Below are 11,798 nucleotides of genomic sequence, written 5' to 3' on the forward strand. Positions count from 1 at the left end.
GCTACAATCAAATTCGAATGTTGCCAAAAGACGAAGAGCTTACAGCCTTTCGTACCCCAAAAGGTATATATTGTTACAAAGTTATGCCTTTTGGACTTAAGAATGCTGGTGCCACTTACCAGCGAGGTATGCAGAAAATCTTTGATGACATGCTACATGACAAGGTGGAATGTTACGTTGATGACCTAGTAGTAAAGTCCAGGAAAAGAGAAGATCATTTACAACATCTACGTGATACCTTCGACAGATTACGACGGTACCAGCTCAAGATGAATCCATTAAAATGTGCTTTTGGAGTTACCTCGGGCAAATTTTTGGGATTCGTGGTTCGGCATCGTGGTATTGAAATCGATCGAAATAAAATCGAAGCCATTCAAAAAATGCCAGCACCAAAAAATATTCATGAACTCAAAAGTTTACAAGGTCGACTTGCCTACATTCGTAGGTTTATCTCAAACTTAGCTGGGCGTTGTCATCCCTTCAGTCGATTGATGAAGAAAGATACATCATTTGAATGGGATGAAGCTTGTGAGAATGCTCTGAAAAGCATCAAGGAGTATCTTCTCAAGCCTCCTGTTCTTTCTGCACCAATTCCTGAAAAGCCATTGATTCTCTATATTAGTGCACAAGAAATGTCACTAGGAGCATTGTTGGCTCAAGAAAATGATGAAGGAAAAGAAGGTGCACTCTACTACTTGAGTCGAACTCTTGTTGGAGCAGAAGTAAACTATTCACCCATCGAGAAAACATGTTTAGCGCTCATCTTTGCCACAAAGAAACTCCGGCACTACATGTTGTCGCACACAATCCGACTCACTGCGCGAGCTGATCCACTCAAGTACATCATGACAAGGCCAGTCTTGTCGGGAAGACTAGCTAAATGGGCCCTTCTCTTATCAGAATTTGAAATTATTTACATCCCTCAAAAGGCTGTAAAAGGGCAGGCGTTAGCCGATTTTCTTGCTGATCATCCTATTCCAGCTGAATGGGAATTGTCTCACGACTTGCCTGACGAAGAAGTATTCTCTATTGATGTGCTTCCAGCTTGGAGAATGTTCTTTGATGGCGCAGCTAGAAGAGATGGAGCGGGGGCAGGTGTAATTTTTATCACCCCACAAAATGAAGTATTGCCATTCTCGTTTGCCTTGACGAAGCTATGTTCAAACAATGTTGCAGAATACCAATCTCTGATCATTGGTTTAGAACTCGGGCTAGAGATGAAGTTACACCAACTCTACGTGTATGGGGACTCACAACTTGTCATTAACCAACTCTCAACAGAGTATGACGTTCGAAAGCATGAGTTAGTGCCTTATCACCACTATGCTTTACAATTGGTAAGACAATTCGAAGACGTCATCATTAGGCATATACCAAGAGCTGAAAACAAGCAGGCTGACGCTTTAGCTAGTCTTGCTGCAAGTTTGGCTATGCCGGAAGGAGAAACAATGAGTATCCCTATCTGCCATCGGTGGGTATTACCTCCTTTGATAGATGAAAATTGTGAGTCTCACGAAGCAAACGTTGTTGAAATAGCTGAAATCAAAGATTGGAGACAGCCACTTATCGACTATCTACAGCATGGGAAGCTGCCAGACGACCTAAAACACAAAATCGAAATACGTCGTAGGGCACCTCGATTTTTATATTTCAATGATAAGTTATATCGTCGTTCTTTCGACGATATCTAATGAGATGTCTCGGAGATGATGAAATCCGAGATGCTTTAGAAGAAGCACACTCTGGAGTGTGCGGTTCACATCAGTCAGGACCAAAACTCCATCACAGTCTGAAGAGGATGGGATTTTACTGGCCTACTATGGTGAAAGATTCTCTAAACCATGCAAAGAGGTGTAAAGCTTGTCAATTTCATGGAGATTACATTCGTCAACCACCGGAGCCATTGCATCCTACAATCGCATCTTGGCCCTTTGACGGGTGGGGACTTGATGTCGTTGGACCACTCCCAAAATCTTCAAGGCAACATCTCTATATCCTCGCCGCAACAGATTACTTTTCTAAGTGGGCAGAAGCAGTTCCCCTTCGAGAAGTCAAGAAAGAAACGGTAGTCGACTTCATCAAAAGTAATATCGTCTTCCGTTACGGCATTCCACGATATATCATGACAGATAATGGGAAATCTTTTAGCAATGCGCTGATGGATCAATTCTGCATGAAGTTTAACATTAAGCAGAGATGTTCTACAATGTACAACGCTGCAGCAAATGGACTCGCCGAAGCCTTCAACAAAACTCTCTGCAAGCTTCTTGAGAAGGTTGTCTCAAAATCGAAAAAAGATTGGCATGAACGAATTGGAGAAGCATTATGGGCATACAGAACCTCATACCGCACCTCCACACAGGCCACACCTTACTCATTGGTTTATGGAGTTGAAGCTGTTCTCCCATTGGAACGACAGATACCTTCCTTAAGGATTGCGATTCAAGAAGGTTTGACCTGCGATGAGAATGCTAAGTTACGTCTGGCTGAACTTGAAGCATTGGACGAAAAAAGATTGGAAGCACAATAACGGCTAGAATGTTACCAAGCCCGGCTGTCACGTGCATTCAATAAGAAAGTTCGACTACGTTCTTTTCAAGTTGATGATTTAGTTCTCGCTGTACAACGACCAATCATCCTCTCACACCGTTCTGGAAAGAAGTTTGATCCAAAATGGGATGGGCCTCATGTAGTGAAAGAAGTATACACTAATGGTGCATATCTTCTTGTAACACCAGAAGGATTACGTCTTGGTCCGATCAACGGGAAATTTCTCAAACGATACTATGCTTGAAAGAATCATGCTCCCCAGCACGAGCCTAAACTGTTTGACAATGCTCCTCGGCACGAGCCTAAACTGTTTAGCAATACTCATTATCGTTCGAGCTTAAACTACATGATACTCCTGACCCGCATGAGTTAAAACTGTGAACGGTCCAAAAAAAAAAAAAAAAAAATTTGAGCTCGCTAGATTGAAAACCCGAGAGGGCGGTCTAGGCAAAACTTAGAGCATCCATCTGAACTACGTTATGGTTTGATCCCGTTTTTGGGTACGTAGGCAGCCTGTAAAGTTACTTCAGGTTCAACCACATCAAAAAAAAAAAAGATATACTCGTATAAGGAAAAGGGGAAATTTTATTAATTTCAAATGAAGTGAACAATGATATAATTTCCTAAGTCCTATACAGTAAAAAATAAATAAATAAATAAAACTTAATATAAAGAAGTAAGGTTCCAAAACTTCTTCTTCAAAGACTCTCTCTCGGCTTCGCAAGCAGCTATTTCATCATCATCAATGATTGGAGCATTAGATAAGCGAGTACACTCCGCTTCAACAGTAAGTAGAGCCTCCTCCTCTTCCTGAACTTGAGTATTAAGAGATTCTTTAGAAGCAGCGACCTGTGGTAGCATTTCTCTGATTTGAGTCAACTCGATTTCTATCTCAACTTCTCGTTTAGTCAGTTCAACTTCTTTATCTTTAACTTCAGTCAGTTGCGTACGTAAACTATCCACTGATTGACGTTTTAGTTGAGCTTCCTGATCCAAGACAGATAGCTGAAGATCCCTATCATCTGCTGACAAAGATGATAAAGCCTTCTCTCGTCTTGAAAGATACGCTTCTACTCCAGTTATAAGTGATTCGAAGAAGTTAGCAAAAGGCATAGGATCAGTTCTGAAAGCATTCTTGAGAGAAGAGATGATGGCCGGCATATGAAGTGATTGCCATTCTCTTAGGTTGGAAAAGCCAATATTGAGCATCAACTCAACCCTAGATCGAAGGAATTCATCACGAGCTCTATGTAATGCTTGTTGAACGCATAAGTCGATGTCACTATCATGTAAAGAAGCTTGTCGAGTTTGGGTAGAAATAGTAAGCATTCCACGTGACTTCGGAACAATCACAGATGAATCAACCAACTTATTAGAAGTAGGTAAAGCCAATGCGGTAGGAGCCGTATGTGTAGTTGAAGTTGATGAAATGCCATGAGAATTTTGACGAGGACATGAAGAAACCTCATCCCCATCACTCTTTGAGGGGTCTTCAGTAGCAATCAATTCCGAAAGCCCTCTACTAAGATGACTGACATTCAAAACATCTCCCATACCCGAGAAGACAGGGAAGATTGGAAAATCTTCTGAGGCGAACAAATCGGCAATGGAATGTATATTGGTTGATGATTCTGCGAGATCAATTAAATCACAAAAGATTATACATTAAAAAAAAAAAAAAACATGAAATTTCTAAGAAAGGAAAAAGTGTGTAAAGTTACCTTTCCTAGGAGACACATCATTCTCAGCTTCAGCTTCTTGCCTATCCGGAGTCACACTCGTATCTTTAGGTTTAGTCTGAACAACAGGCTTCAAAGAACTAACGGGACTTGATTTATGAACAACTTGTTCTACATCTACCCCAAGAATGTTGGCCTGTTCTGTTCGAGTAGTCGTTGGAGTCGGCAGTATTTTTTTGAAACGCAATTTCAATCTACGTTCTGCAATGACATTTTGCGTATCATCAATGCTAGTGTGTTCTATTCTTCTTTTTCGAGAACGACGTGCCTCACGATCTTCAAATCCTTTTCTTTCATCAAAATTAAAGTTCGGAACGGAGACGCTATCTTCAAGAAGACGAAAATCAAGGGCATCCAAATGAGGTAGTACATCTTGAACCCACCAATCCCTATAACTCTTATCAAATTGCCGGTTCATGTCTTGCACTTTTGGAGGAATAAAAAAATTGACTCGACTTTTGGTCTGAGTCAAAGACAACCATAAACTGTATAACTCTATCCCATCCACGGATCTTGTGAAAGGAATCGGAGTTCCAGGGATACGTTGACGAAAGCCTTGTTGACGAGCAAACCTGTGAGGGCTATACATTTCCACCTCGCAAACATCACCATATCGAAACATAACAAATCCAGGACGACAGCTTATCATGAAAGCTTGAATTTCAGAAGGATCATCACCATCATCAGTCCGCATCCTTCTATGACCTTTTGGCGGCCAAATCTCTTCCGGATACCATTTAAAATCACTAGAATCCATGGTTCTTATCAGATTCCTTGCATCTTTAGCACTATCTTCCCAATAAAAGTATGAGTTGGAAACACCAGCTGTGCGAACCAAATACGGAGGTCCAAAGTCAGCATCAATGCTACCAAATACTCCCCGAGGAAAATGAAGTCCAACCCACCCAAATAAGTAATGAAGGGGACAATAACTCGTGGAGGCACCTACAACTTTCTGTGTTTTCATACCCCAATAAGTCTGAGTTAGACCTTTGTATAAACAACACAGAAGTGGAGGTACCAAGCTGAACGTAGTACCTCGGGCCATCAATGCTGCTATCTTGAAAGTACCTGGACGAATAACATCACCATTCTCACAAGGGAGAACAAAACGACACAACCACAAGGAGAGGTATGCAGCTGTCATAGCTTCATCTTCAACATTCTGATTTGCAAGAAAACCGAGCCTGATAAATGGATTTTCTCCCTCTTTACGACCCCCCTTAGCCAAAGTAACTCGAGAAGAAAAGGGTCTTTGTAATTTTGTTCTAGGATACTGACGGCCATTACGATTAATGTAGAACGATTTTGCCCTTTCTTTATACTCTACTGTCAGACGAGGATTAGAAATTCGTTCAGCTTTAACATACCAGAAATCAAGCCACTCACTGTGACTAACACAGTCACTCCCTTTTTCAAGAATCAGTAAAGCATATGCCTTGAACAGATACTGACAGGAAAGAGGAAGTCCTGAAACACCGTTGCAACCCATGAGTTCATTGAGACTGGGTACTACTTCTTCATAATACTCACCGGTGATAGAAAGCCCAGAAATCTTCTGCATTTCCCATAAAGAAATGCCAACTTCCCCACGACCTGTCACAAAAGTATTGGTTTCGGGACACCAAAACTCACACAAAGCCCGGTACATACCATTAGGACGACTGTACTCCTTACTAGCTGCAAATATAGTTTCACCAAGGGAAGCTGTCGACTTTCTGCTTTGTAGTTTATGGCTCACGTCCAAACTCCAGTCCCAAAAACCACTGAGATATCGAATGTCGCCTCGAGGTTCAATATCCGAACCCCATCGAGTGAAACGTTGCATGATTTTCTGTGCCAAAACAGCCTGTGGACAATTACGAGTTCGATCATGATGTGGAGGATGACATAAAGATGGTTGACGCTCCATATCAATCTCATCTCCAGGAAGTAGGTCAACCGTTGAAGGATATTCACTCAAAGCTGCCAAATCAAGTGATGTGTCCCTTTCTGTATCATGTGCCTTCAAAGGACCAGTCATCGGTGTGTGCACTGCAAGTTTCAGCTCCATAGATGAAATATTTCCTCCTTTTGAATGACCAGATATCATAACATGGGGAAAACAAAGCCATTTTCCTTTCTGAGAAGGATCTGCATGGTCATCTACCCAACCTTCACGCGGTAAGCTTCGTTTGGAACGATTCTTATTCCTTAAACCTTTGGAAAGGGTGTCCCTAGCCATCTCTGCAAAATTTCAATGGAAAAGAAAAGAATAAACACATTTATTCAAAAAAAAAAAAAAAAAAAGTCTTACTAAGTACTAGTGTCACATTGACTAAAAGTATATAAGAGTATGAATAAAAATCCATCATGTTCAATAGTGCTATAGCGCTAGAGATTAGCCAATTGACGTTTGTCCACTCTTAAGCACTAATGATAAATGACTACTTTAGAGCTTGACCAACTAACTGGACAAATAGATCGTCGCCTGGTTCTTCTACTTGAACAAATCCTGCTTCAAGTAATTTTTCTAGCCAATTGACGTTTGTCAGCCAGTTGACGTTGTCACCTCTTAAGCACTACTGATGAACAGCTATGCTAAAGATTGACCAACCGACTGGACAAATAGCTCGTCGCATGGTTCTTCTATATGAACAAATCTTACTTCAAGTGATTCTTTAGCCAATTGACGTTTGTCAACCGATTGACATTGTCCACTCTTAAGCATTATTGATGAACAATTGCTTTAGAGATTAGTCAATTAGTTGGACAAATAGCTCGTCGCATGGTTCTTTTGTATGAACAAATCTTACTTCAAGTGATTCTTTAGCCAATTGACGTTTGTCAACCGATTGACATTGTCCACTCTTAAGCATTATTGATGAACAATTGCTTTAGAGATTAGTCAATTAGTTGGACAAATGGATCGTCGCATGGTTCTTCTGTTTGAACAAATCTTGCTTCAAGTAATTTTTCTAGCCAATTGACGTTTGTCAGCCAGTTAACGTTGTCACCTCCTAAGCACTACTGATGAACAGCTATGCTAGAGATTGGCCAACTAGCTGGACAAATAGATCGTCGCATGGTTCTTCTTTTTGAACAAATCCTGCTTCAAGTAATTTTTCTGGCCAATTGACGTTTGTCAGCCAGTTGACGTTGTCACCTCCTAAGCATTACTGATGAACAGCTATGCTAGAGATTGGCCAACTAGCTGGACAAATGGGTCGTCGCATGGTTCTTCTACGGGTACATATTTCACATTACGCAACGCTTCTGTCATGTCAATAATGTTCGCCCCAAGCATGACTAACAAATTCGAGTCATTATAAAATTAACGGACAAGCACCGTTTCCTAATAACTTGATCAATGCACCCTGTTGCAAGTCATCATGTATAAAAAGGGAATATGGCAAGATAATCAGGTTTTAAAAGAAATATTACCTTTTTTTTTTTTTTGGTATAGTTGTCGAGGTGCGATGACGAAAATTGAATTGAGTAGTTGCTAAGATTAAAGCTACTGCAAAAAAGAAAAAAAATGCATGTTAGATGTTATACTGAGCAACATCACAAAAGGAATCTAAAAAAAAATCCCAAAATAAGTCTAGGGGTCAAAGACCTTAACAAGATCTCAAATCTTATTGGGGCCATGGGTCCATAAAGATTATTATATCGGCAATCCAATTTTGAAATTGAGATGCAATGCTGAAGAATGATCTCTGTTTTCAAAAATCTGAAAATTTTGTGGTGTTAATGAGGAGGGAAATTCGTACTTACAATTAAGAGGGTGGTATTTCAAAGAAAAAAAAAATGGAGATTCAAGGAGCTTAGTTCCTTGAAAATAGATCGGCTCTTAGATACGCTGGTGCTATCGTCTTCTTTATCTTCTCATCTGTCAAGCAACTCTCCCAAACCTTGCTACTGCCATTGATGTGGATAGTTAGTAAAAATTTCAAAGAAAGAAGAAAAAGAATGACGTAGATCCATCGCCACAATATTCGATCCAAGGGGTTATAAATCTCTGTTCCCCAACATCCATCAATAGAGAAAGGAGAGTGAGAAGGAAAGCAAAGAACTCGACATCAATAGCCTTTATCACTAATATGGAGGTCGCAGCCCCTGTTTTGTAAAATAAAAAAAAATAAAAAATTATTCTCGAACTTAAGTATGGGAGCGCACATGAGTTACCGCATTGGCAATCCATCACCACAGTCTTCAAGATGTTACGAGAATAAATTTTACAAATAAATCCATCATGTTCTGGAAAAAGGAGATTAAAGTTTTGTTGTCTTCATTTACTTCCTTCTGACTTCAATTTACGTTTTGGAGATCACAATGTAAACCCAGTAAGCCTTAGCAAGATTTGGAAGCTTATTATGGTAGTAAGAATAGTTTTTTTTAATATAATAAGAAAAACAAGAGCAGCCCTTGTTTTAGCCTCCACGTACAGCAACAAGAGAGACTAACCTGTAGGCAGCTGTGGTTGGGACGTGAGTAGATGCGCCTTATGAGAGTGTTGCTCCAACGAAAAAAAAAAAAAGAGGAGAATGAAATAAATAGGCGAGAAGAAGGTGGAATTGAAGAAGGAGTAGGAAAGAAGAGAGGAGTGGGACTCTCAGCGGTGCAGGAACGTGAGACAGAAGGAGAATAGAGACGTGAAAAAAATAAATAAATAAATAAATAAAATAAAATAAAATAAAATTCGAAAAAAAAAGAAAAAAAAGAAAAAGAAAGTAAGCTAAGCTTACTAACTAAGTAAGAATTCAAATCTTACTAAAGTTGTTGCTGCCCCCTTGATGTTCCCTCATCACAATCTGCAAAGAAGAAAAAGGAGGACGAGACAAATAGTAGACGATGAACCCTCTACAGCAGCCGTGGGAGATGAATCCTTCTTGAAATAGGCTATTAGTGTTTAAAGAGGATTGAAAGATCTTCACCGAATTGATTCGATTGGCTTGTAGAAGGAAGAGTCCTTCTTGAACCCGTCTTGAATGTTTGGAGACGAAGTAAAAAAAAAAAAAAAAAAAAAAAAACAATTTAAAGAAGAAGAAGGAGAAGGAAGAGAGGTTACCTATAAGCATGTAACGCTCAAGAAAAGAACGTGTTGCTGCAAATTCCTTCAAGAATCGTCCATTAACTGCAAACCGGCTCGGTTTGAAGAAGAAGAGTTCTTCTTGGACATGGTTGTGAGGGCTCTTCGAAAAAAAAATTAATTAAAAAAATAGATAAAGAAATCGAGGTTTCAATCTTGAGATCTGTTTTTCAAAGAAGGGCAATTCCAAACCCAATAATCGGTTTCTCTCCGGAGAGAGAGAGCTAATCCGAGGCTGTGGAAGGTGTAAATCGATCTTGACTATGCGAATCTACGGCTGAAATCTGAGAAAACGAACTTCCCATGGCTGCGACTTGAGAGGGTGAAGCTTCCATGGCCGTCGAGAATGAAGAGAACAGGGAATAGATTTAGAGTTTTGTTTTGTTAAAACTTCTATTGACACCCCAGTTTTTAATTGCCTAAGTCTCAAAGGGTTTACACAAAACAGCAAAATCGATAAATAAAAAAAAAAAAATGATAGTAAGCTAAGCTTACTAACTTAGTAAGATGCAAATTATGCTGAAGCCCAACCTAGTCCATTACAACATCCAAGCCCAAGACTAGTATAATTGTTTTAAGGCCTGATCCATGGCTATTGGGCCTAACAACAACAAAGCATAGAGCTATGAGCCTTTAAAAAAAAAAAACAGCCCATTGGGCCAGGTTAGTGCGGTAATGTTCCTATACATGACCCAAACACGATGGGCTGAAGAGGCAGCATTCAAGTTCTGTTAAAATAAAGTTGTTGAGAAGTGGCATTGATCCTATGCACACTGGATACACCAAATTCTAATGGGACTTAATTGCTTCCAAGTTTTGTTCCACCTCAACTCGAATGAATATAGAGGCAACTCAGTTATAAAGCTTGTTAGAGGAACACGTCGGATTAACAAAAAAAAAAAAATGTTGACACATTCACCAAAGCATATCACACACTAGTCAAGGTGATCAAGAATGCATCATTGCTAGCTACGCATCAAATAATGCATCCTTGAGGGGGCATTTGTAGGCACCAAAATTTTGAAAAAGGGCTTTACAAATTTTATAAATAAAAATCCCTAATTTTATTAATGGGCTTCAAATCCAAATTGAGTCCATTAAATGGGAACGTGCCCCCCTACAAGTTTGGGTTTTGGGCTTTCGCAGATAAAGCTCATGATCCTATAAATTCAAGTGATCCACATTAAATATTGGGCCTAATACCCAAATAAATAAATTTGGCCCAATAATAATCCATAAAATCCATAAAATTGGATTTGGACAAATTTAGCCTTTTAAACAAATCAATTAAGCTTTCTTAAGTTGGGGGTATAATTGGAAAGCTAAATTACCTTTAAATCTATAAATACAAGAGCCTCTCTTATTGAGAGGGGATCTGGATCACTTTCTCTGAGAAGACAGAAGCTCTCCCTCTAGAAGAAGAAAAAGCTCTCAAGCCCTCCTTCAGAGACAAAAGCAAGGTTCTTCAGAGATCCGGACTCCGACTAAAGAGAAGATCAAGCATAAAACCCTTCTCCGGAATCCAAGCAACCTTCTCAGCCGATAAAGCGCGAAGCCCGGAGAGAAGAAGATCTACAGAAGCCTCTACAGAAGATCAAGCACAAAGCAAAGCCACCGTTCAAGCAACCTTCTCAGCCGATAAAGCGCGAAGCACGGAGAGAAGAAAAGCTACATACGTCATCACTATTTTGTACTTGACTGTTAATCAGAGGAAACACTGAGATCTGTATCCACTTTTCATCAAAAATCAATAAAATCATTTGTGATTATTTTTCACGGATCCCGAGGTAGATCCGTAGAAATTTATTGTCGACAGTCGCAATAACAAAAAGTAAATAAACATGTAAGTCACCTTGTGATAATAGAAAATAAATTAATCCTGCATATTCGTTCATCAACCTATACATCTCACAATAATGTAAAATATAGATATCACCCCTTGGGTGTAATTTTGATATTTTATCGTTTCATCCATCTTTTCCATTTTTTTGTATTAGTACTTTTTGAACTTTTTGAAAGCACCATTCTTTTTTATAATATTTATCAAATCAATGTAATTCATTTAATATAAAATCATTTTTTAATTATTAAATTTTTTTTATCATTTAAATTAAAAAAATTATAAAATTTGAATTAAAACGGGATCCTGACAATGGTACAAGATCGAATTGGCGAACCCTCCCACATATACATTGTTATAAAATACATCAAATACATATATTTCTCATGCATTTGAAATAAAAGAAGAAAATTCTAAGTTTTCAAACAAAATCGCAAATTTGATAACAACTCTAAATGCATTTTTTAAATCTACGATTACTAATAATAATTATAAGCCCCCTACCTATTTTAGGTCGTTAGAAGCAAATAATGTGCACGAAAATTGAAAAAAAATGATGTGAAAATCGAGGCAAACCAGACTTGGATACAATTGATTG

General features: G+C 39.0%; 1 protein-coding gene across 3 annotated transcripts; it reads right to left on the reverse strand.

The window, feature by feature from the left end:
* Positions 1-2,780: 2,780 nt before the first annotated feature.
* On the reverse strand, positions 2,781-9,993 carry LOC147396930 (uncharacterized). 3 transcript variants are annotated; one of them, XM_086452250.1, is made up of 4 exons: positions 9,340-9,993; positions 8,046-8,189; positions 4,272-7,788; positions 2,781-4,181 (listed from the first exon to the last, which is right to left on the reverse strand). In XM_086452250.1, exons 3-4 carry the CDS (start codon positions 6,511-6,513, stop codon positions 3,214-3,216), a joined length of 3,210 nt encoding a protein of 1,069 aa, XP_086308376.1. In that variant the 5' UTR covers positions 6,514-7,788; positions 8,046-8,189; positions 9,340-9,993; the 3' UTR covers positions 2,781-3,213. The 3 variants fall into 3 exon arrangements, with proteins under 3 accessions (XP_086308376.1, XP_086308378.1, XP_086308377.1); XM_086452252.1 differs by lacking the exon at positions 8,046-8,189; XM_086452251.1 differs by having other exon boundaries at positions 8,046-9,993.
* Between the last annotated feature and the right edge of the window lie 1,805 nt (positions 9,994-11,798).

This window comes from Akebia trifoliata, chromosome 8 (assembly GCF_017979445.1).
Source record: "Akebia trifoliata isolate Shusen 1 chromosome 8, ASM1797944v1, whole genome shotgun sequence".
NCBI classification, from domain to species: Eukaryota; Viridiplantae; Streptophyta; class Magnoliopsida; order Ranunculales; family Lardizabalaceae; genus Akebia; species Akebia trifoliata.